At 33.3% G+C, this 22,817-nt stretch overlaps 1 protein-coding gene across 1 annotated transcript in view; it reads left to right on the top strand.

Annotated features, from left to right (window-relative positions):
• Positions 1 to 20,700, top strand: part of LOC132545121 (calcium uptake protein 3, mitochondrial-like) — a 142,900-nt gene extending 122,200 nt beyond the window's left edge. Inside the window, exons 7-13 of the mRNA XM_060208792.1 lie at positions 726 to 800; positions 5,422 to 5,510; positions 6,363 to 6,540; positions 8,252 to 8,360; positions 9,167 to 9,324; positions 12,131 to 12,154; positions 18,806 to 20,700. Coding sequence (XP_060064775.1) covers positions 726 to 800; positions 5,422 to 5,510; positions 6,363 to 6,540; positions 8,252 to 8,360; positions 9,167 to 9,324; positions 12,131 to 12,154; positions 18,806 to 18,880 — 708 coding nt within the window. The 3' untranslated portion in view covers positions 18,881 to 20,700. The remainder of the gene's footprint in view (positions 1 to 725; positions 801 to 5,421; positions 5,511 to 6,362; positions 6,541 to 8,251; positions 8,361 to 9,166; positions 9,325 to 12,130; positions 12,155 to 18,805) is intronic.
• Positions 20,701 to 22,817: the final 2,117 nt, after the last annotated feature.

Genomic DNA, 22,817 nt, shown 5'->3' with positions numbered 1-22,817 from the left:
ATTGTGTGTTAAGGATCATATTGTTGATGCCTCACCACCCCCCCGCCCCCAACCCTCTCACCCCCCCCCCCCTCCCACTCCCACTTATCCACGTGACATTATGACCTAAGATAAACAATGAATTGCGTGTTAAGGATCAACTCATTGATGTCCCCCACTAATCCACGTGACATTATGACCTAAGATAAACAATGTTTGCGTGTTAAAGATCAACTCATTGATGTCCCCCCCTCCACACACACACACACACACTAATCCACGTGACATTATGACCTTAGATAAACAATGAATTGCGTGTTAAGGATCAACTCATTGATGTCCCCCACTAATCCATGTGATATTATGACCTAAGATAAACAATGAATTGCGTGTTAAGGATCAACTCATTGATGTCCCCTACTAATCCACGTGACATTATGACCTAAGATAAACAATGTTTGCGTGTTAAGGATCAACTCATTGATGTCCCCCCCTCCCTCACTAATCTACGTGATATTATGACCTATGATAAATGATAAATTGCATGTTAAGGATCAACTCGTTGATGCCCCCCGCTAATCCACGTGATATTATGACCTATGATAAATGATAAATTGCATGTTAAGGATCAACTCGTTGATGCCCTCCGCTAATCCACGTGATATTATGACCTATGATAAATGATAAATTGGGTGTTAAGGATCAACTCGTTGATGCCCCCCACTAATCCACATGACATTTTACAGCTGGAGCGAGTCTTCAGTAAAGAGCATACTGAGGCCGGGAGCGAGACAATTAACAGGGAGAACACCGTGGCTAAAGTATGTTTTCCAGCCTTCCTGTGATGTAACCCAGCCCACAAGTGGTGACGTTTTCCCGTAGATTTTCTCACTAAACGCTTACCTACTCACATTTTTTCCTATTAAAATGTTTTGCTGTTATGTTTTAAATAACACTATATGTTGTTTTTATTTTACATCTGTATGTTTGCATGTTTGATATAGGTTACAAGCTTTGTAGTAAATATTTTCCCTTGCACCTCTAAATGCTTTTTGTATAATCAATGAGAAAAATCTAGATGAAATAAATGAAGTTTTTGTCAGGGTCATTAAACAAGATTTGTGCATAATTATAATGTACATGTCTTATTTGATGAAGCAAACAATTAGAATAACTAGAACTTGAATATATCAATTATAATTGATGTACAAATCCTGGCTCATGGGCTATATATTCAGTTTAATCTTTATACTTCATCGATAACTTTCATAAAATGAATTAATTAAGATATTAAACAATACTCAGATATCATTGATAATAATTTTATCTTAAATTGAATTTCTACAATCCTTCTATTTATCCATTTAATCCAAAAAGTTCAAATTGTCTGTGATTCTGTTGTTAGATATGTTGGTACACCCTCGAAAATTCATCCACCAAAACTAGTAGAAAAATTCCCATCATTTTTCCATGATTTAAAGTACAACACATTGGTTATTAATGTTGGAGATGATAATCGGTGAAGAGTACAATTCTAGAAGTGATTTTGCTCATGTAAAACTTTTAGCCAGATATTAGGCTTTCTTCAAATACACTTGAAATTTTGACATCGAGTTGTAGTTTTAGATAATTTCTGCTAGACGTTCCTGTCCCTGTCTTTGTAGACTTCCTTCTTCCCTCTGTATAACAATAATGCCATCCCAGAGATAATAACAGAATTCTCCATTGATACTCGTCAATCATTTGTAATAATCATAACACAAATTTTACATAATCATGATAGACATTTTTTAGAAATACACGTATACATATATATATTAAGCTGAACATGCATATACAGAGACTGTGTTTATAAGGTTATGTTTACCAGTAAATATTGCGAGTTTGGATACTAATTTACCTGGCTGTATATGAATGGCATCATAGTTTAAAGACTGGCAGTAAGATCTAATACCATTCTGTAAACTCCGTGCACATTGTATATATTGTACTGCAAACGTTTTCATACTGATTTGCTTAATTGAGTTTTTCTTCAACAATTCTATTGTATGATGGATTTGCTTTTTAAAACAATTACATTTTTTTTGAGCTTTTCATTAACATTTTGTTGTCATATTTAGTGTAGTATTGGTGCTTAAATTTAGCATGGGTGGCTATTTTTTTAAGTATTTTATTTTTTAATTGCTTAATTATAATTATTTAGATATTTTGTTTAACTTTGTGTTGTATGTTTTTATATATTTCAGGTGAAGGAGGTTAGTATATCTGTCTTGTGTCCATTATATCTATATACATGTATATATATATGTATATAATAAAATGTGTGTTGTATATTTGATTAAAAACTTAGTTCATTACATTTTAATAGTTACCTATACTCACACATTTTTTCCTTAAAAAAGGGAAGAAATTATTTTTATAAGTTATTCATTGAAAGGTGATTTAGTTTTACTGAATTTTGAAGTATATATCAGAAACAATGGCAGTTTACTTTTTATACGGAATTTTAAAGGAAAAACATCAATAGAAATAAATGATTTCATCAGTTAAAAATAATTCAAATAATGAATATGGTGTATGCATGCTTATTGTCACATGATGGCAACATTCCTGTGATCTGCTTTTGTGGGAATTGCCTGCAGTTTCTTCCTTTATATATATATATCGCTTTTCATCATAAATTCGAGTCAATTTTTTCCAGGTCAGATATTTTGTCATTAAAATGAAGACATAATTTGTGAACAGGTATTGATTGTTGTGTCATTTGTTTGAGGGAGTAAGATCGTAAAAGTTTTTGAGAAAATGACGTAATTTTCTCATGCAAACTATTGACATAGCAATCAATACCTATTGATAAGGGCAGATAACCCTGTTTTTCAAAAAGCTGGAATTTTGAGGTAGAATTGGGCTATTCTTAATGCAGTGGAGACCAGGAAGTAGTTGGATTGCCTTCTACCCATCCCCATTAGGTTTATTCATTGAATGAGTAATTTCAGTTAGAAACAGAATAACAAATATTTGTAGGAATAAATAGAGTAGTTTAATAGCTATTTAGATATAAAAGACACGATTGATGTATTGATGGCATTTATCAAATTATTAAAGTTCAGAGGTGGAAAAAATGGATGGTGACTCCAAAAAAATGTAGCTTGAATTCTTTTTGTACTTAACTGAGCTTGTATTGGATCAGAGTCAGCATGTACAAGTTTTCCAAATATGTTTTATAAAAAAGTCTGAACTGAAGTAGTGAAAATGTTGATAATTCATAGTCTAGTTTGCCCATGGTTTTAGACATAAAAAGTTAGTACTTGGACTTAACTTCCTTTGTTATCTTTATGGTTTTAATAATTACCAGGCACAGACTAATTGATGGATTGATCAATAAATGGTATAATTTGCAAAAATCAACTTAAAAAAATTGAAAAATTGATAACGGTGACAATAAAATTACATGTATCAGAATTACCCAGAATATCAGCTGATTTATTATACGATGGTGTCATATGTGGGATTTCAAAATTGTATTCGTGAAATTGTTTGCACTTGGAAATGGGTATATTGCATGTTATTAAATAATTATAGAATGTGTCGCTGTGGCTGGGGCTAGGTTATAGATGTATATAGCGTGCATATAAACAACAACTGCTGCATGAGCTAAAATATGGGAATCAGCAAAGAAATTATCCTATTATTAAAAATAGACAATCAGTGTCTTCCTAAAGTAATGATATACCTGTAAAAAGATTTTTAAAAAGATTGAAAGCGATATAAATGTTTTACCATCTGGAGGCCGTTTTGTGGTGTGGCAATCAGGAGAATTGCTATAAACTTGAAATGGGTGAAAAACATGTATGATTTATTGGAAACTTCTAAAGCATGGAATGACAATATACTCAGCTCAATATATCATGGAGAAAATTAGAAATTTTAGTGTCTTTGTTTAGATATATATTGTACGTTTCATTAATTTCATTGGTAAAGTAATATGTAAATATAGTGAAAGGCAGGCCAGTTCAGCACAAAAACAATGAAGACAACAATAATGGAATTTGTTGTGTGCAACATTCAAATATGTTTACTGTGGAGATATTTATATTTAGGACAGAATTTAATAAAGAAGAAGAAAAAGGAGAAAAAAAAAAGAGGAAAAAACAAAAAAAGTCCTAAATTTTGTTGTATGAAGATCTGTTTATTCAGAAAATTTCAAACAAAATTTATTGGTTGTTTTACCGTTTTATGAAACCAACAAACTTGAATTCTGATAGACTCTGTCTCATGTCAATAATAATTTAACAATGAATATTTATTTTTATTAATATCTCAGACTCAGTAGTATTCTTGTTTCCTGTTACTACCTCATTACCATAGACGTATTGTTGAAGGCTTAAATAACATTAAACCATGTCTTAACTGTTCGTATCATAATAACATAATTTAGCATCATAAGTTCAGTAGTAAATAAACAGTAATAAAAACTATAATGCAAATTAACTTATTTTTTCTTAATTTGATTTTACTAGTCTATAGCTATGTAGAAATTGGGGTTGATTTAAAGAATATTATGCTGAAACATGTAATCTACTGGTGATAGTTCACTGAACCGTGAATGTTACTGATGTATTGTATCTATGGTTACAATTAAGTAAGATACAGAGAGCAAAAAAACAATGCAGTGAAAAAAAAAATTTCATCAAATGAAAATCTCATCATGTAAGATACATATGTATGTGTACCTCATATTGATATTTCAATTAGGCACCGTGTCTAACACCATTTTATGATTATCTACGGAAAATAAAAAATCAGGAATTTCAGTGAACTGTGAATGGTATAAAACTTTAAGTTTAAAGAATTTTCCAATTAAAAGTAATCTTTAACCTTTAACTTCCACCTGTTTATCAGGTTTTGATGTTTTTGAATCTTTGTTTAAATTACAGAAAGGGGATTTTGGTGCTAAGTGGCACCAGTGTGTGAATTTTCTAGAATTTTGTTGATGGTTCCTAATATATCATTTTCAAAGTATTCAGTTAAAAGACATCATTTGTGTAACATTTAATACTGATTTATTATGTCTTTATAAAGAATGAAGGAAAGAACAATGAGGAAAAAAATGTTTCTTTTATGTTTATTAAAAGTAGTTTTGGGACATGTTTGACATATTTATGTATTTGGGAAAAAACCTTTCTTAATTCGTATATAGATCCATGTATATTACATCTAAAAACTTTTCATTAACGATCTTACTGATGTTTGAATGGAAAGAAACCTTGTTTGTATTGGTATAAAGATAAAAATTAACTTTTAATTAGATTCGTTGTAAGAGTGAGATAAATGTAAAATCATCAAATGTTTTGTATTTAATTGATGAAAATATGAACAAGAATTTCGATGAATAATCCTCAAACATACTGATATATTATCAATAATTATCTGTGTTAACAGAGTGTTGACCCAGTACAGGACACCACTCTCCTTATCCATTTCTTTGGACCCAAGGGTAAACAGGCACTCAAGTATGAGGATTTTCACAGGTAAATTAAACTCTCTCAAAAGTGGCTCAACAATTTATCATAGCTGAAATCAAAATTTCTTTGGTTAGCTGGAAAAATTGTTTTTTGATAAACTCATCAATTTATATATATTATCAAAATTTCAATTGAAAGAAACATGTATCTATATATATATGTATGTTACTAACAGAGGCACCACAAGATGCCCATATTTGAAAATTAAAATATGATTTTTTTTTTTTCAAGTACAAGAAACAGGAATATTTAAAATTGACTCCATAAATACAACTAGAGCATAGAATTCTGTAAATAAGAAAAAGAAATATGACGTGATAGACTTTTTGAAAATTTGTCTTTAAATTCAAGAAATATAAATTCCTTTTAAAAAAAGTGACATAGAAAAAAACTGCAGGCTTTAGCCTCAGAAATATTTTTAAGGGAGACAACTCTTTCGGAAATCACATTTGAAGGCAGTGTTTTTCTGCTAAGTTTGTTTTTAGGCCATCTGACCTGAAGGGTCAGTAAGATATATTGTCATGCACCAACCACCTTACATAAACTTTGTATGCTTTAAACTTATCAAGTTTTACCAATGGGGGTTGATCTTGAAAAACACATTTTAAACTTCTTTTCAAGTTCTTGTGGTCTCATTGAGCTGAAAATTGTTTGGAATCTTAAGGAAGGGAAGCCTAAAAAGTGCTGTTATAAACATGTTGACTATTCAGATGATAAGATGTATAAATAGTTCATGACATCCAGTGTCCATCAATTCTTTTACTAAAAAATCACTACTAGTGATGTACAACTGATCAGATTTTGACCAGATTCAGTGGAAGTTTTTAATTTGTATTTGTTTTTCTTTTGAATTTGCAGATTCATGGAGAATCTGCAGTCAGAGGTAATTGAGTTGGAATTTATGGAGTTCTCTAAAGGCATGGCCACTATCTCAGAGCAGGATTTCGCACGCATACTTCTTCGCTACACCATGTTCGACAAGACAGACGTTGAAGCTTGCATCACACGTGTCAAAGAACGTATTCCTGCTGAACAGGTATACCATTGAAACATGTACCTGTAAAATTGTAAAAATACAAAAGCAAAAACATTTATATTCTATCAGGACACAGTGGTTAAACTTTTGTGAAACAGACTTTTCTCTGAATGCTGTCTTAATTTTCACGAGTATGTTTTGATAGCCAAATTTGCGAAAAATAAAACACAGACACAGTTTACAGAATATGAATTGAAAAGTTCCTTACGAATTTGAGTGATGTGATGAACAGAATCTTGTACTGGTATTTGTATAATTTGGAAGATTTAAGCTAATAGTATAGGAAGTGGCATGTATTTAATAACAGAAATATTGACATATATGATTAGAGTATGTCTTATTCTTTTCACATATTAAGTTAAAGAATAGCTTTCCTGTCACAGAGATATCAGTTACCCCTTTTTATAGGAATTATTTTAAAGACATCTATTCCCAAAACATGGAAAGTGAAAGTTTGCTTTTGTTGGTGGTAAAATACATGTGATGATTTTTCCTTTCTGCCAGATGCCGTAGTAAAGTGAAATTTTTTTGTATCTGTCAGTATCTCTTATCATTTGATTTTGAAATGTGAAAATTAATTAAATATGAAATGTCACAATAATACAACCTTGAAATAAAGCAGTTTTTAGGTGACACTTACTTTGAAAATTTCGAGTTTTCATTGTGTATCTCACTTAAAAATGAATATGAAATTGATAACTTGGGCTTAAAGACTTTCAACATCAATGTCATTTCTGTCGCCACAACATTTTAAGAATTCAGTATCCGTACAAAAGTCTGTTTTGACATTACCTCAGAAAAAGTGTTTGTTTCAGAGTTCTAAGATCAAGATAGCCATGTCTAATTTCCAATCATCACTTGATACTTGTATGTGTTGGTACAGAGACATAGTCTATTTCTCCAATTCTTTCTAAGTTCCTGCCTGGCATGGAGGGCGTAAGAATTGTACCTGTTGTTCCAGTTGCAACTAAACAAAGGGTCTTTATATTTTCTCTATGTTCTGAACATGTTTCTCCTTCCTAATGTCTCCTGTCACACTGTCTCACTTTTGGCCTTTAGTTGAGAGTTTTCCCTGTAAGACTTTGGATTCTGTCCCCTGACTGAGACATAAACCAGAGTCTATAAAATTGGTAGTTTACACCTCCCTGCTTAACATTCTGTATTATAGTAGTATAGTTCACCCGTTGTCAGTATGATGTGACCGCAAGAGGTGTCCTGATTAGGCCTTTGGCAGCATATTTAATTCAGTGTGATAGCACTATAAAGTCAGCTTCTGCACTGTAACATAGGAAGTTTACACAAGCATACTGTAGTCTTCCAAACAACAACACATTTAACACCTGCACTCGCCTTGCTTACACCGAGAGGCCATTAAAATTAACCTAGCTGATGATTAGACATTCAGCAATATAAACCAAACAAAATCAAATTTTTAAATTCAGGCCAAAATGTTTAGCCATTATATATACATTACACTTGATCCTGGGCATTGAACTAATTGAATTGAACAAACTTGATGACAAAAAATCCTTCTGTGAAGTAATGACTTTTTAGAATCAAAGACATATTGAATAGTTACCTTTCCTTGGAAATATCACAACAAATTAATGTCATTTGGAGGAATAAAGATAGATGTGTGCTTCTTAAGATTGAGAGAGAGTTGTCATCACAGCTATGATTTTGTGTAAATGAATTAGTTGTCTCATTTCAGGGCATCACTTTCGAAGAGTTCAAACAGTTCTGTCAGTTCCTGAACAGTCTAGACGACTTCACCATCGCCATGAAAATGTACACATTTGCTGACCAGGCAGTCTCCAAAGGTAAACAGAGGCACTATTGATTTATAAACATATACATAATTTACCAATTTTTTCTGAAATCCTGTTAAGGTAGATTGCACACATTGAAAGTCTCAGATTAGTACATTGATACACCTATTTTCCTGAAGCAATATTTTCAGCTGCTGTTTTGATATACTTAGGTAAGTGTCTGAAATACTGATTAATTAAAAAAACATTAATAGTTTGAGTCTGTAATAAAATTGAGGCCAAAAACAAGGAGTTTAACCTTAATTATGTAAATTGGGGTAAAACAAAAGACTGTCTTCCTGATTTAAACAAAGGCCAAAAATAGGATGGTACTTCCTTATTTGAATTCAAGCCAAAAATTGGGGGTCTCCCTCATATAAATTGAGGCAAAAAGTTGGGGGTCTCCCTCATATAAATTGAGGTAAAAAAGTTGGGGGTCTTCCTCATAAATCGAGGCCAAAAAAATTGGGGGTCTTCCTCATATAAACTGAGGCCAAAAATTGGGGGTCTCCCTCATATAAACTGAGGCCAAAAATTGGGGGTCTACCTCATATAAATTGAGGTAAAAAAATTGGGGGGTCTTCCTCTTATAAATCAAGGCCAAAAATATATGGTGTCTCTCTCATATAAATCAAGGTGGAAAATGCCTTTATCTAATAGAGATGTGGGACAAGACTTCTATTATATCACATACAGAGGAGGGGTCTCCAGTTGTATATTTAACCATATTTGTTTCAGTTATGTTAGACAGCTATTTTTCTTTGTACCAGTGTCTGTCCTTTTGTATTTGACCATGTTGTGTGTTTTGATCATTACAGAACAGTTTCAGAGAGCTGTCTATGTATGTACAGGCAACACTCTCAGTCCACATTTGGTCAATACGGTATTCCAGATTTTTGATGCTGATGGAGACAGCCACCTTAGTCACAAGGAATTTATTTCTATCATGAAAGACAGGCTACACAGAGGATCTCGGGTAGGTTTAAGTAAATTTTACTTATCTAATAGGTATATCGACATATTGAAATATTTCCATCTTATATTTACTTGTATTGCTTTTCCTTGTCATCTTGGGATTTTTTTTTTCTTAAATGAGGGACATTTATTTATTTGTAATATTGATCTGTTTAATACAGCTGAAAAGGTTTCAGGAACAGTTAGGTGCTTAGATATGTAAATGTACAAGGTTAGCTCCCAAGACACACAATTATCCCTTTCTCTTTATAATCTATGTTTGTACTCTATGTTATTTACTTTACAATGGGAAATCTAAAAATTTTACAACTGTTTTAGACATTTTATTGCTGCTATTTTGTCCTGCTTAAATCAATACCAGACCAAAAAATGTTATTTGAGGTACAAGTGATGCTTATTAGTAACTGTGGTTATCTCCCTTGTTCTGTATGTAGACAAAACTAATACACGAGTTTCTAGATCTAACTAATGTTGTGAGTAGTTGTTGTTGTCGCTGATCCACATATCTGTTCTGTGAGTAGATTGGTGATTTGTAAGTGTTAAAGTTGTAGTGGTACTTTCCCAACCCCACCTACTTTATATGTTGTGGAAAGATGTAATGATAATTTATTCAGTGTTGTAATTTCAATGATTGATGTGAAAGTTGGTTTGAATAACTTTGGTAAAAGTATAACGAGAAGGAATAAAGATGATTTCCTAAAGTAGCAATTATTTCCAGTCAATTTTTTCAGTAGTTTTTCTCTTTCTTATGAAAATATTCTGTTAATGTCATCACAGGAAAAATGCAATATGTTTATGGTCTTACCAGTAAATTGTTGAGAACATGAATGTGTTATTTAATTTCATCGGTGTTTTTGACATCTTGTGATTTCAATTTCTTTCTGTATTACTGTGTAAATATTTAATCTATAGAAGTAATACATGTATCACCATTGATAAATTCAAAACTTTTCTTCCTTTTATTGTGTACTCACTACTGGTATCAGACTTTTTAATTTCCTTTCTCCGACTTTTTATCAATATTATGAATGAAAATTGCTAGAATCTTTACAATTTAACTTCATATTTGAATTTAAAGAATTTTTTTTTTTACTTAAGTTGTATACAGTCGGAGAATTTTTTTCTCTCGTATAACAAGTGTTCATGACCAATTGTTGTTTAAATGTCTGTGTGAATTGATTTCCAGTTGACTGCGGTATGTAAATGTGCTTTCATCGCCTAGTACTATTTATTGTTATTATTTACAACAGCTTTGCTGTAACCATGTCAACCAAGATTTTGCCAGTTTCCCAATCAGAATCTATCCCTTATGTTTATTTTCATTGACTTTTCTTTTTACCGGTATTGGTCTGGTCTAGATCCCAGATTTTGTTTTTCAATTTACCTCCAAGCATGTGTTGAGGGAGTGTCTCTTACTGAGTTATTTCAACAGTGTTTTGTTACATTGTATTTCAGTCACACAATAATTTTCTCCATATACAATTTTTCACAGAATTATGATTTTTTTTTTCTAATTTTCAAGGTTGTGGTTGATTCATTCATTAGAAAATGGGGAGAGGAATTAGAAATTAAAAAAAAAATAAAATACTTCCAAAGCTTATATTACGAAACTATAAACTTTATTTTTTTTTAAAACAATTGCAAATCAGGTTATTTCAACTTATATCAATAACTCTTGTTGGCCCGGATGTAATTTCGGGAGGGGTATTATTGTGGAAGAAAACTGGAGTACTCGGGGGGGAAAACCCACATTGTCGGGCAGGTAACCCCTGACCTTTTCAGGTATGTTTCTGGAATAAAATCCTGGATGCCAAGGTGAATTGCAAGTGTGTTACCACTGCCTCACCAGACCAGTCAGTTGAAACAACTTTTTGCAATTGTTGTAAAGCTTATCCTATGCCTTGGTGTATTGTCCAACTGGTGTTTACAATTTTTACTACACCTCCAGAATGGCAGAATTTCTATTCAATTTCTTCTTGGTAGGAGATTTTTATGTATTTATTCATTGTTTTGCTCCCCAAAGGAAGAACATGTACACGCTGCTCTGTACGTCCATCATAATTTTGTCCGTAAATCTAAACAGGGAGTGGTGTAGAGCACCAGAACCAGCACTCTTTTTTTATATAATTTATTGCCCTTTGTTATTTTTCATACTGAAATATTTTCTGGAGCATTACACTCAAACTACAAGAGGTATCAACATGAAACTTCATAGGTAGATAGATCTTAACAAGTAGAAGTGCAGTGCACAAGAACCATTACTCTCTTTTGCATAATTAAGGAGTTATTGCCCTTTGTTATTTTTCATACTTAAATTTTGTCCGTAGCATTAGACTAATCATTTAAGAAGTATCAACATGAAACTGTTTAATTAGATAGATCTTAACAAGAAGGAGAGCAGTGCAAAAGAATCACAACTCTCTAATTGCCTTTTGTTATTTTTCATACTTGATTTTGTCCAATTCGGGGAGCATAACCCATCTCTGATGGCCCTTGTTTTTTTTTCTATCAAGGAAACTTACAAAGAAATGTTCCATTTCAAAATAAATGTACAGAGAGTTTGTAGTTGTATTGTTGAATTGTTCCTTCCAATGCTTTTGGTGTTAACTGATGAGATATTTCAAAACCACTGACAAATTGTAATAGATTAAATATAAATTGATTTTTGTTTATTTGAGCACAGTAGAAAAATTAATGGAAATTGTATTCAAAATCCACTGTTAAATGCAGTTTGTATCTTTAGTACCTCTGCCGATATTTAACTTATGAAATTCCTCTAATGATGTCTTTTAATATTATGTGTTCAGAAATGGAAGAAATTTTACTTGGCGGTAAGATATATTTTCCGATATCAGACAATCCGTTTGTTTATAGAGATATCGTGATAATTGTATCTATATGTATGTATAATCTTCACAGCCATGACTGCCAATAAATTGCAATAATTTGTGTCTGTATTTATATTTATATATACAGTGTGGTTGTCACTAATATGTATTGTCGAATAGATGGCATCTCAGAATACTGGAAAACTAACTGCAACCCCGCCATGACATGCATGATTTTTAGTTAGGGTTTGTCGTGTCAGGTGAAGGTCGCATGACCTTTTCGTGTTCCTATATCACAGCGTGTCAGAATGTCATCAAAATACATACAGAGTTGTGTATACAAGATTGTTGATTTTCAGCTGAAAAGAGTCTTGTTCATTCAGGGTCTTGAAAGTCTGGTCATATCGCTCACAGACAAATTTAATCGTGGCGCCGTTTGTCTCAGGAAAACTATTTGAAAATATTTTGAGATGTGAATTTCACATCAAATTGAATCAATAATTGTAATACTGTGGACTAATTTTAGCTGTAAAACAGTCTACTGTTTGAGTGTGTTTCCACCAGGGAGAGATGTCACAAGTCTGTTCTGAACTCCCAGTGGTATTTATTAATCCACAATATTCAGAATTGGTGAAAGACACGGAATAGACTTTCACACCACTTTGGACATATAAACTGGAGGACACATATTCATGAATATGTATAAACATTCTTGGCCAGTAGAATAAGGATGAAACAACATTGTAAGTGCTATGAAATCCTAGGTATATTTCCCACTGTCACACCATCATGGTAGTGTTTTGGGACCTCCAGCCATAGTGATGATGGAATTGCCAACTCACTCGAATGTCTTTGGGTAGTTTCCTTGATCCCATAAGGTATGGTAGTCCCTCTAACATGGTATAGTGCTGGCTTTCAGCCACTACCTTCATTACCTTTTGTTTGTCATCAGGTAGTTTTCCTGTTTTCAGATACAATTGTCTTTGTTACACTCTTGTTCATTTACTGTGTACATGCGAGGAGAATGTAAACTCAGCGTTATTCTATGATAGTCTTGGCCAAACTCCATGGTCCAGGTTATAGGTCTACTGTTCTTTTCCATCTGGTTGACTCACATGGTCAGTACTATACAAATGCTGATTTCAGCTCTTCAGAAGAATCTTTAACATAAGGTGGTAAATTTAAATACAGCCTTAGTGAGTTATCCTTTTGCTAAGGCAAAGAGTTTGAACCACTCTAACCCTAGCTGTAAATGACTGCATGGTGGCAAAGTCTAGTCGAAAATCTTCATCCAATCAATACCTAACACCAATCACTGAGCACTTCGGTAGTTTTACCCGACTAACATATTTACACTACTATACTTCCAAAAAAACAAATAAATAAATATATGTAGGTTTTGTAAAGTGATCATGGTTCTCAGAATTACCGGTATGCTGGTCTATTAAATTTATAACTGTCCTTTCGGGTTTTTTTTCTTTGGCATATACAGCCAAAAAACTAGAGTATTTCCTCGATATAGTTGTAATGAGAGCCTGGATGAACAAGACTTAACTGAGATTTTTCTTGGAAAACCATGATGTTGATACTTACCATAACTTTAGTATGCATATCTTCCACTAATTCACATTCATTTGTATGTAATGCAAACGAAAAAGAGAGCCCAATAAATGCCCTGGAGGGAGCCCCTCTACCTGCCCATGGTACCTTCTTACATCTGCCAAAGATAAGGGCTCTTCCACTTGCAAGGCACACAAGCCTGAAATGAGGAGTGAAGCCTCTGCTACCATCTCATCCTTAGCCTTATCAGACGACTGAATAAAATCCAGTCATCCCAAGTCCCTTAGACTGTGCAAACGGGACATTCCAAGAATCCCTGTATACCTTGGTGGTGCCAGCCAATAAGGCCCCCAAATGGGAAGATTGTTGTGGAATGGGAAACCAACAAACCACTGTATCTGTGCTGAGAGGGGTAAACAAAACCCCAAGGATTCCAGTGATGGTAGGAATGTGGACCTAAGCATTGAGTGTGTCCCCAGGGTTAACCAAATTGGCCTGCCTTAGACTGGGGCTTGAATCCTACCCGAAGGCAAGACCTGAAAGGGGTTACAAGGGGTCCCAATTGATTCAGCATCAGAGCGGGCCACTCTGAGTCAGGCTGCCCCTCCCAAGAACCAGATCTAGACTGAGAGGGAGGGGTTACCCCTGCCAGCCTAAGTAAGGGCACCTAGATCACAGGGCCACTTCTCTGAGTAAGAACAGCACTGGGGACATGCAGAATGGGGATTGGATTCACTATAAAGGTGACATCACCCATCCACAGTACTGTGGCAAAGACCATTTCTAGCCATCATACCAGGCTGCAACAACAAAGACCCAAACAACAGTAGAAATGATAATAATACTTAAATTCAATTGCTGAAAGGTAGAAAACGCTGAATATACATGCAGAGATTTAATTATAAATCAAAACCAACATGTATACAAATATCAAAACAGCAAAAAACAACAAAAACAGCAACATATACTCACCACCACATGTCTAATCAGGGCCAAACATGCACAGCCAATGCAGCATCAAACAAATGGAAATAGAAGTGGTAAACTGGCTGTAAAAATGAACCAAAATCACAAGCATAATGGTGCACACTGCACTGTATGAGTGGAATGTCACCAAGACAAGTTGAAAAATGTCCATCCAGCTCAGCAACATTGACAACGAAGGACGTATTTTCAGTCGTGAGAGGGGCTCCCTACAGGGGATTAGTATCAGATATGCAAACTAAAGTTATGGTAATTATTACTGACAAGAAATGATCCATATGTATATAAATGTAATAAGTTGACTGCTGTAAATATTACATACAAGAAGAATAGTTATAATATAGTGTACTTTAAATCATTAAGTTCAAAAACTGTGAAGTACAAATATGTAATGCACAAATTGAGATCAATGATTCTCATAAATTCAGTGTGTTTTATAAAATAAAAGGAGTCATATGTACATATTTAATCACAAATGTCTTTCTTTAAGCCTACAATCAGATTTTGGGCTATTCAAATCGCCCTGCGTCCATCCGTCTGTCCATCCGTAAACTTTTGTTATCGCTATTTCTTGAGAATTAGTGGATGGATCTTCTTTAAATTGCATATGTAGCTTTCCCTTGATCCCTAGTTGTGTCCGTTTCATTTTTGGACTGACAGGCAGCCATCTTTGATTTTTCCCATGAATGTTTTTATCACTGTATCTTGAGAAGTACTGGATGGATCTTTCTTAAATTTTGTGTATAGGTTCCTCTTGGTCCCTAGTTATTCCCATTTGATTTTAAGATTGATCAGAAGAAACAAAATGGCTTGCAGGTGGCCATTTTGGATTTGGCAGGTAAAGGTTATCATCGCTATTTCTGCAAAGGAATGTTAAAATGTCTTGTCATTAAGAGCAAAAACAGAAGAGAAAAGAAGGGAAAAGATCCAACTTTAAAAGAATAAATAAAGATCAAACAATGGTGGGCCCCAAGATCCCTCTGGGATTTTTTTTTTTATTTTTTTTTTTTTCCATTGGTTATTTCCGCTGGACCTGTTTTCAGAGTCACTAGGTCTCTAAGTGTGTTGGTTTACGTCATTCAATGTTAAAACTGTTTACATATTAATTGATACTGTCATCCCTACAAGTCTCTTCTACAGAATGTTGGAGAGTTGTGTTACAGCTGTATATAAGAACATGTATTCATTTGCAAAATGTGCATTAATCTTGAAAAAAAGTTCTCGGGGGAATTTAAAGATGAATATTTGTTGCATAGACATGCCATTTTTCCTTAGAAAGTATTTTAGCTATACCATAAAGTATAGTCGAAACTCCACCCCTCTCTTTGGAGTACCTAATTGGTGGAGGGATTAAATTCAGTGGAATGTATTGATCATCAGCTAGTGTTGTCATCAAGTGGGAATTTTATAATTCAGTGATAATTATATAGTGCATGCTTTATATAAACAATCAGATGGATGAAACTTGCACATGATATGTACCTGATATCAAAGTGATCAAACTAGAGCATCTATTTAGATTCTGAGTGCAGTGTCCAAATATTGAAACTTAATTAACCTGTTAGTCAAATTTTATATGTCGAATTGTATGGATAATCGGTCTTCATATCATTTCTCAAAATTGGTAAATACCTTGCAATTTAAAAAAAAAAATAGCCTTGTCAAAGTTTTGAAAAAATTAAACTTGTCTATGTCCTTTTTTTTTTTTTTTGTAACTCCGATATGATTGGTCTGTTTTCTGACCAATCATTTTTTTTCTATGTCTTGTACTAGTAATCTTTTAATTGTCTCCTTGTTTACTGGAGTTGAAATTTTCTTTGTAATCATCTTTGTCACTATTCTCCATAATTGCAGAAAGTTGATATTTATCAAAAGTCCTATAATGCTTTTGTTCAAAGTCATCCAAAACAGCATCTATGTCTTCATCATGTTTGTGCTGAGTCATTATTTGAGATGAATGAATATTATCCAGTTTATTGAAAAGATCAGAGAGACTTGATGCAGAATTTCTTAAAAAATAAGACATATTACCTTCCAGGTAGCTTAGAATGGACTGATTTACTTGATCAGTTTTTCGAATGATTGAAATCAAATTAGGGGTCAAATGTCACATAATGCATGGAGCAGGGTAATTCATATCTTCCAGATATTGGTGAATGATTTTGTTTGCATAAATATATGATGAAAAGAAATGTAAACAAAATTGTTGATAAACATTTTTATGTATATTTATATCTTACTTATACTTACATACATACAATATGTATGTACATGTATAAGTAATGGTCTTTTCTACATAAAGAAGTTATATATTTAGCTGAACAATAACAGTTGCATGTCATTATTTCCATTTTGATTCATTAATAAGCCCAAGTCTGATAATAAGCCCATCCATGTCTATTGCTATTTGATAAAATCACAATTGAATACCTTGTAATAAGCCCGGTTTCGACTTCAACTCAAAGGTACTTCTTATATAATGTTCATCAGCAATATTTTATCATAATGACATCTCTAATTCATCATTATTCAAAGCAAGAAACAAACAACAAGTTTACATTTCCATCAATTTTTTTCTGAATGATGCAGTTTTCGTTCCAAATAAAGATTCTATTGCTTTATCAAATCCAATTACAAACAATGAGATTTATTATATTTTTGTAAAGAGGAGGAGGGCAGGGGTGTCCTTGAAATGCAAGGTTATTTGAAGGTGATGTCCACATATGATGGGGAAACTAACAGACACCTGTAAAGTGCCATCACACTGAAATGTCATATCATACCTCAGGACACAGGAAATAGTGACAGTGTACATTTCCCAGTCACATTATACTAATAACATGCTAACTAGACCTCACCTCTCATTTCAAACTAAACATCAGACACAGAACTGTGTTTGGTTAATTGTCTAAGTCTGCTTAGTAGACAGATAACCCAATGTAACGGCCAAAACAAACTGTTTCCAAATGGTGGTAAAGAAAATAAGATTAGAAAGGGATTTAGATTTAGATATTGTAGTCTTACAATCCTGTTTATTGGGGCAGTGGGTTCAATAGTCATGCTTTAGCTACAGGCCAAAATTTGAACTTTGTTATATACAGCTGAATTCTGATACACAAATAATGTACACATTTAAGAATATGCAGTGATTCTAAATTGTTTTGTAAATATTCTTTAAAAAAAAAAGTCATTATATGTACAGGAATTTTTCATCCTTAATACATATAATTTGATAAAAGTTTTCTAAATAATGATTTTAAACTCTGCCTAAATTGTCCCTTGATGCTATGCAGCAAATTTAGAGTTGAAGATTATTCAGGAATTATGCTAACACAATTTCTGCCTAGTGCTACATTGACAATTACAGCTGATCTTGTGCATGTTCTAATAGTAATAAAACAGCTTATTGATTTTGAAAGTGCATTTCAATGTAAGAAAATGAAAGGAAATTGTAAAAAGTAAAAAAAAAAAAAAAAGAAATGTTACATCTATGATTAATGATTGGGGTTATAAATTTTCTTCTGATCTTCTTTGATTCTTAATTACATTCCATAAGTTTTCATTCCTGTAATTTTTCTACTTTATGTCAGATCATCTCAATCTATTTCCTACACATCTACAAAGGTACTAACTTGATCATTCATTATCTTCCGCTGATGTTACCCGGTAAATAATTTATTCTAATTCCACGTAGATGCATTCTCATGATGGCCTCACTTTCAGTCATTAATTGTACTCAGCTATCAGATTTGTAACAAAGACCATTTATCTCCCTTCTTCAGATAGCCGTGTCAACCTTCATCATCAAATTGTCATGTGTCTCTGAAATTAATATCATATCAAACTCGATGTTGGCTTTGATCAAAAGACACTATATAAGCCTTGATATGAATTTTCAATCCATGATTTTGGTATCAATGATTTTATTAGGAAAAGAATGAAATTTGAGTGTACATGGAATGATTATTTTGTGAAAAAAATAATTTCGATATCAAAGGTTGGAATATATTAAAAATCTTTGTGAACTTTCAATATATTTTTACACTTGTCCCAGAGGATTGATTTTAAAAGGTATTATGAATATTTATGTATATTTTCTTCTAATTCCAGTCACACCTGATGCATACCCAAGACAACTGGAGTTCGTTCAAATCATGTGTAAAGAACGAAATGAGGTCCTACTAAAGGATATAACCCTCCTTGTGACATTTCTGTATGGGAGAATCAAAAGCTGTTCCTTAGACAGCAAAATGATTTCATCTTTAAATCTCTCACCACTGGAGTTATAAGTCATTTTCAGAATCAATTCAACCACCAACCTCATATTTCAAGCATGACAGGTCGATGGTTTGTGGAGGACGTCCCCAGCATTGCCTTATATGGAACACATCTTTCATAAAGATGACTTTTCCTGAAGGCGTATCCAACTTCCAACCTTTTGTCTCTGAACTTATTGACTTTAATGACCTTGTGGATGAAATTTGACCAATGAAAGTATCTCACCCATTTGTACATTGCATGCTTATTAATTATTCATGTATTTCAGAAATTTTTAAGGGAGCTTTTTTGTGAAATTATCGAAATTTTTTCATTATCTTTCTTGTGTATTTTTTTTCGCATAACATAATTTCTCCTTGGAGATATATTTGTAGGTTTTGAAGCGAGCCTGACTGACTGACTTGGTTAACACACTGTGATCAAAGAATAGGGGTGGCACTGTTGTTCTCTATGGAAATAACTCGTTAGCTCTAGTTGTTTAAACTCCATATTTAAAAAAAAAATAAGGTACATATAGATCAGTCTGTTATTCATGAAAAAATTCAAACGTCTGTAAAAAAAAATCCCTCAAATAAGAACAATTAGTAGTTATAAATTTCTATTTATCATCCACATTCAAAAGAAACCTTGCACAGTGACCTTTGACCTTGGTTATCAAAATACTTTTAGGATGTCAGATTTGAACAGTGTGAGGAAAGGATCAAAAAGTTGTACTTTCATCTGTCAGATTTTCATTTTTTGATTTTCAATTTTTACTACATTCTTGAAAAAAAAAGTTTTATGTTGAAGACATTAGTCTAAAAAGTTTAGGACAGATGGACTTCACAGTGAAATGCTAGTTACAGAAGAGAATATACACTGTTAAACTTTAGAATGTACATAAAATGGAATTTTGTATCAACTGCTATTTCTAGAAAATTTGCAATATTCCTGTGTTCTGTGTTATTAGTAGCTATTAGTAAACGACATGTCTTTTTTTTCTTCATTTTTCTGTGTATATTATTTCTGTATTGATATTTCACAGTGTATGATAAAGGCTATATTTTCTATCCACAGTAAAGACTAGTATGAACTGGGTATAGAATTTTGTTAAATAAGGATGTATATTATTACAGGATTGTTCTATAGTACATGTTACTCACCTATATGTCCTTAGTTCCTTCACTTAGGAAGTCCCAATAATTCTGTCGATTAGAGCTAAAATTGTCCTATCTTGAGGTGCTTTGTTTGGTGCTTCTTGCACATGGCTGTTAGTGCTTCTGAGGAAGCTGAGAAATATACCAGTCTATTCCAACATGATTGTGTCCATGTGTAAAAATACTTCACTTAGTTATTGCCTTGGACAGCATATGGAAACCTGGCCTTCCATATGTTGTTCATTGAGGTACCCCACTAGCCCACAAGGAGACTCCCCCTGATAATGACCCTGGCTATTAACAGGATAATTTACCCAGTCATTATCACCTTTCTTTGTAGATTCCTTATTTTGTTGCTTATTGCTATGTTTACTTAGCAATAAGCCTGAACAATTTATCAGATAGTAAATAAGCTTTCCGTAACCTTTAGCCAGAAGTAACACCTATCATCGTTGTTGGATTGCTCCATCAGGTGTATCTACAATCATTATCTATGCTTATTTAAACCTGTTATTTTCCTACATATTTTAAATTCTGTTTTGGAATTGTTGAACTTTTGAATTCTATGAAATAAAAAAATCTTTACCTTTACATGATGTCTGTTGTGAAATTATTTTGTCTAGTCATTAAATAAATATTCAATTTGTATCTGTATCTATATGTACATGTTGATGTGACTGATGGCCCATGGTACAATTTGTAGCTGTATGTACATGTTGATGTGACTGATGGCCCATGATACAATTTGTATCTGTAGCTGTATGTACATGTTGATGTGACTGATGGCCCAAGATACAATTTGTATCTGTATCTGTATGTACATGTTGATGTGACTGATGGCCCATGATACAATTTGTATCTGTAGCTGTATGTACATGTTGATGTGACTGATGGCCCAAGATACAATTTGTATCTGTATCTGTATGTACATGTTGATGTGACTGATGGCCCATGATAAATTTGTATCTGTAGCTGTATGTACATGTTGATGTGACTGATGGCCCATGATACAATTTGTATCTGTAGCTGTATGTACATGTTGATGTGACTGATGGCCCAAGATACAATTTGTATCTGTATCTGTATGTACATGTTGATGTGACTGATGGCCCATGATAAATTTGTATCTGTAGCTGTATGTACATGTTGATGTGACTGATGGCCCGTGATACAATTTGTATCTGTATGTACATATTAATGTGACTGATGGCCCATGATACAATTTGTATCTGTATGTACATGTTGATGTGACTGATGGCCCATGATACAATTTGTATCTGTATCTGTATGTACATGTTGATGTGACTGATGGCCCGTGATACAATTTGTATCTGTATGTACATGTTGATGTGACTGATGACCCATGATACAATTTGTATCTGTATGTACATGTTGATGTGACTGATGGCCCATGATACAATTTGTATCTGTATGTACATATTAATGTGACTGATGGCCCATGATACAATTTGTATCTGTATGTACATGTTGATGTGACTAATGGCCCATGATACAATTTGTATCTGTATGTACATGTTGATGTGACTGATGACCCATGATACAATTTGTATCTGTATGTACATGTTGATGTGACTGATGGCCCATGATACAATTTGTATCTGTATGTACATGTTGATGTGACTGTTGGCCCATTTTACAATTTGTATCTGTAGCTGTATGTACATGTTGATGTGACTGATGGCCCAAGATACAATTTGTATCTGTATCTGTATGTACATGTTGATGTGACTGATGGCCCATGATAAATTTGTATCTGTAGCTGTATGTACATGTTGATGTGACTGATGGCCCGTGATACAATTTGTATCTGTATGTACATGTTGATGTGACTGATGGCCCGTGATACAATTTGTATCTGTATGTACATATTAATGTGACTGATGGCCCATGATACAATTTGTATCTGTATGTACATGTTGATGTGACTGATGGCCCATGATACAATTTGTATCTGTATCTGTATGTACATGTTGATGTGACTGATGGCCCATGATACAATTTGTATCTGTATGTACATGTTGATGTGACTGATGACCCATGATACAATTTGTATCTGTATGTACATGTTGATGTGACTGATGGCCCATGATACAATTTGTATCTGTATGTACATATTAATGTGACTGATGGCCCATGATACAATTTGTATCTGTATGTACATGTTGATGTGACTGATGGCCCATGATACAATTTGTATCTGTATCTGTATGTACATGTTGATGTGACTGATGGCCCATGATACAATTTGTATCTGTATGTACATGTTGATGTGACTGATGGCCCGTGATACAATTTGTATCTGTATGTACATGTTGATGTGACTGATGGCCCATGATACAATTTGTATCTGTAGCTGTATGTACATGTTGATGTGAATGATTGCTGGTGTCACTATTAACTGGAATATCTCTGGTAGGAAACCCTGGAGTAAAATCTATTTGTCAGCAAAAGACTTACAATATCTCAAACCCTGTGGTGATCATAAATATTTTATGACATATTCTTAGAATGACAAACTCTGTTCAATATGGATGATATGATATCAACGCCCCTGGTCACACAAAGAGGGGTGATGAAAACCACTTTTTTCCTGTGATCTGTCATCCATAACCAACTCTTGTTATCTCGGTACTATTCTGAAATAGTCCAGATCTTCTCCCAACTATACATATATTATTGTACATATG

This window comes from Ylistrum balloti, unplaced genomic scaffold (assembly GCF_031769215.1).
Source record: "Ylistrum balloti isolate Yb309-2 unplaced genomic scaffold, AGI_CSIRO_Ybal_v1 Utg369830, whole genome shotgun sequence".
NCBI classification, from domain to species: Eukaryota; Metazoa; Mollusca; class Bivalvia; order Pectinida; family Pectinidae; genus Ylistrum; species Ylistrum balloti.
The sequence above is the reverse complement of the archived record's forward strand: the minus strand, read 5'-3'. Positions and strand labels throughout refer to the sequence as shown.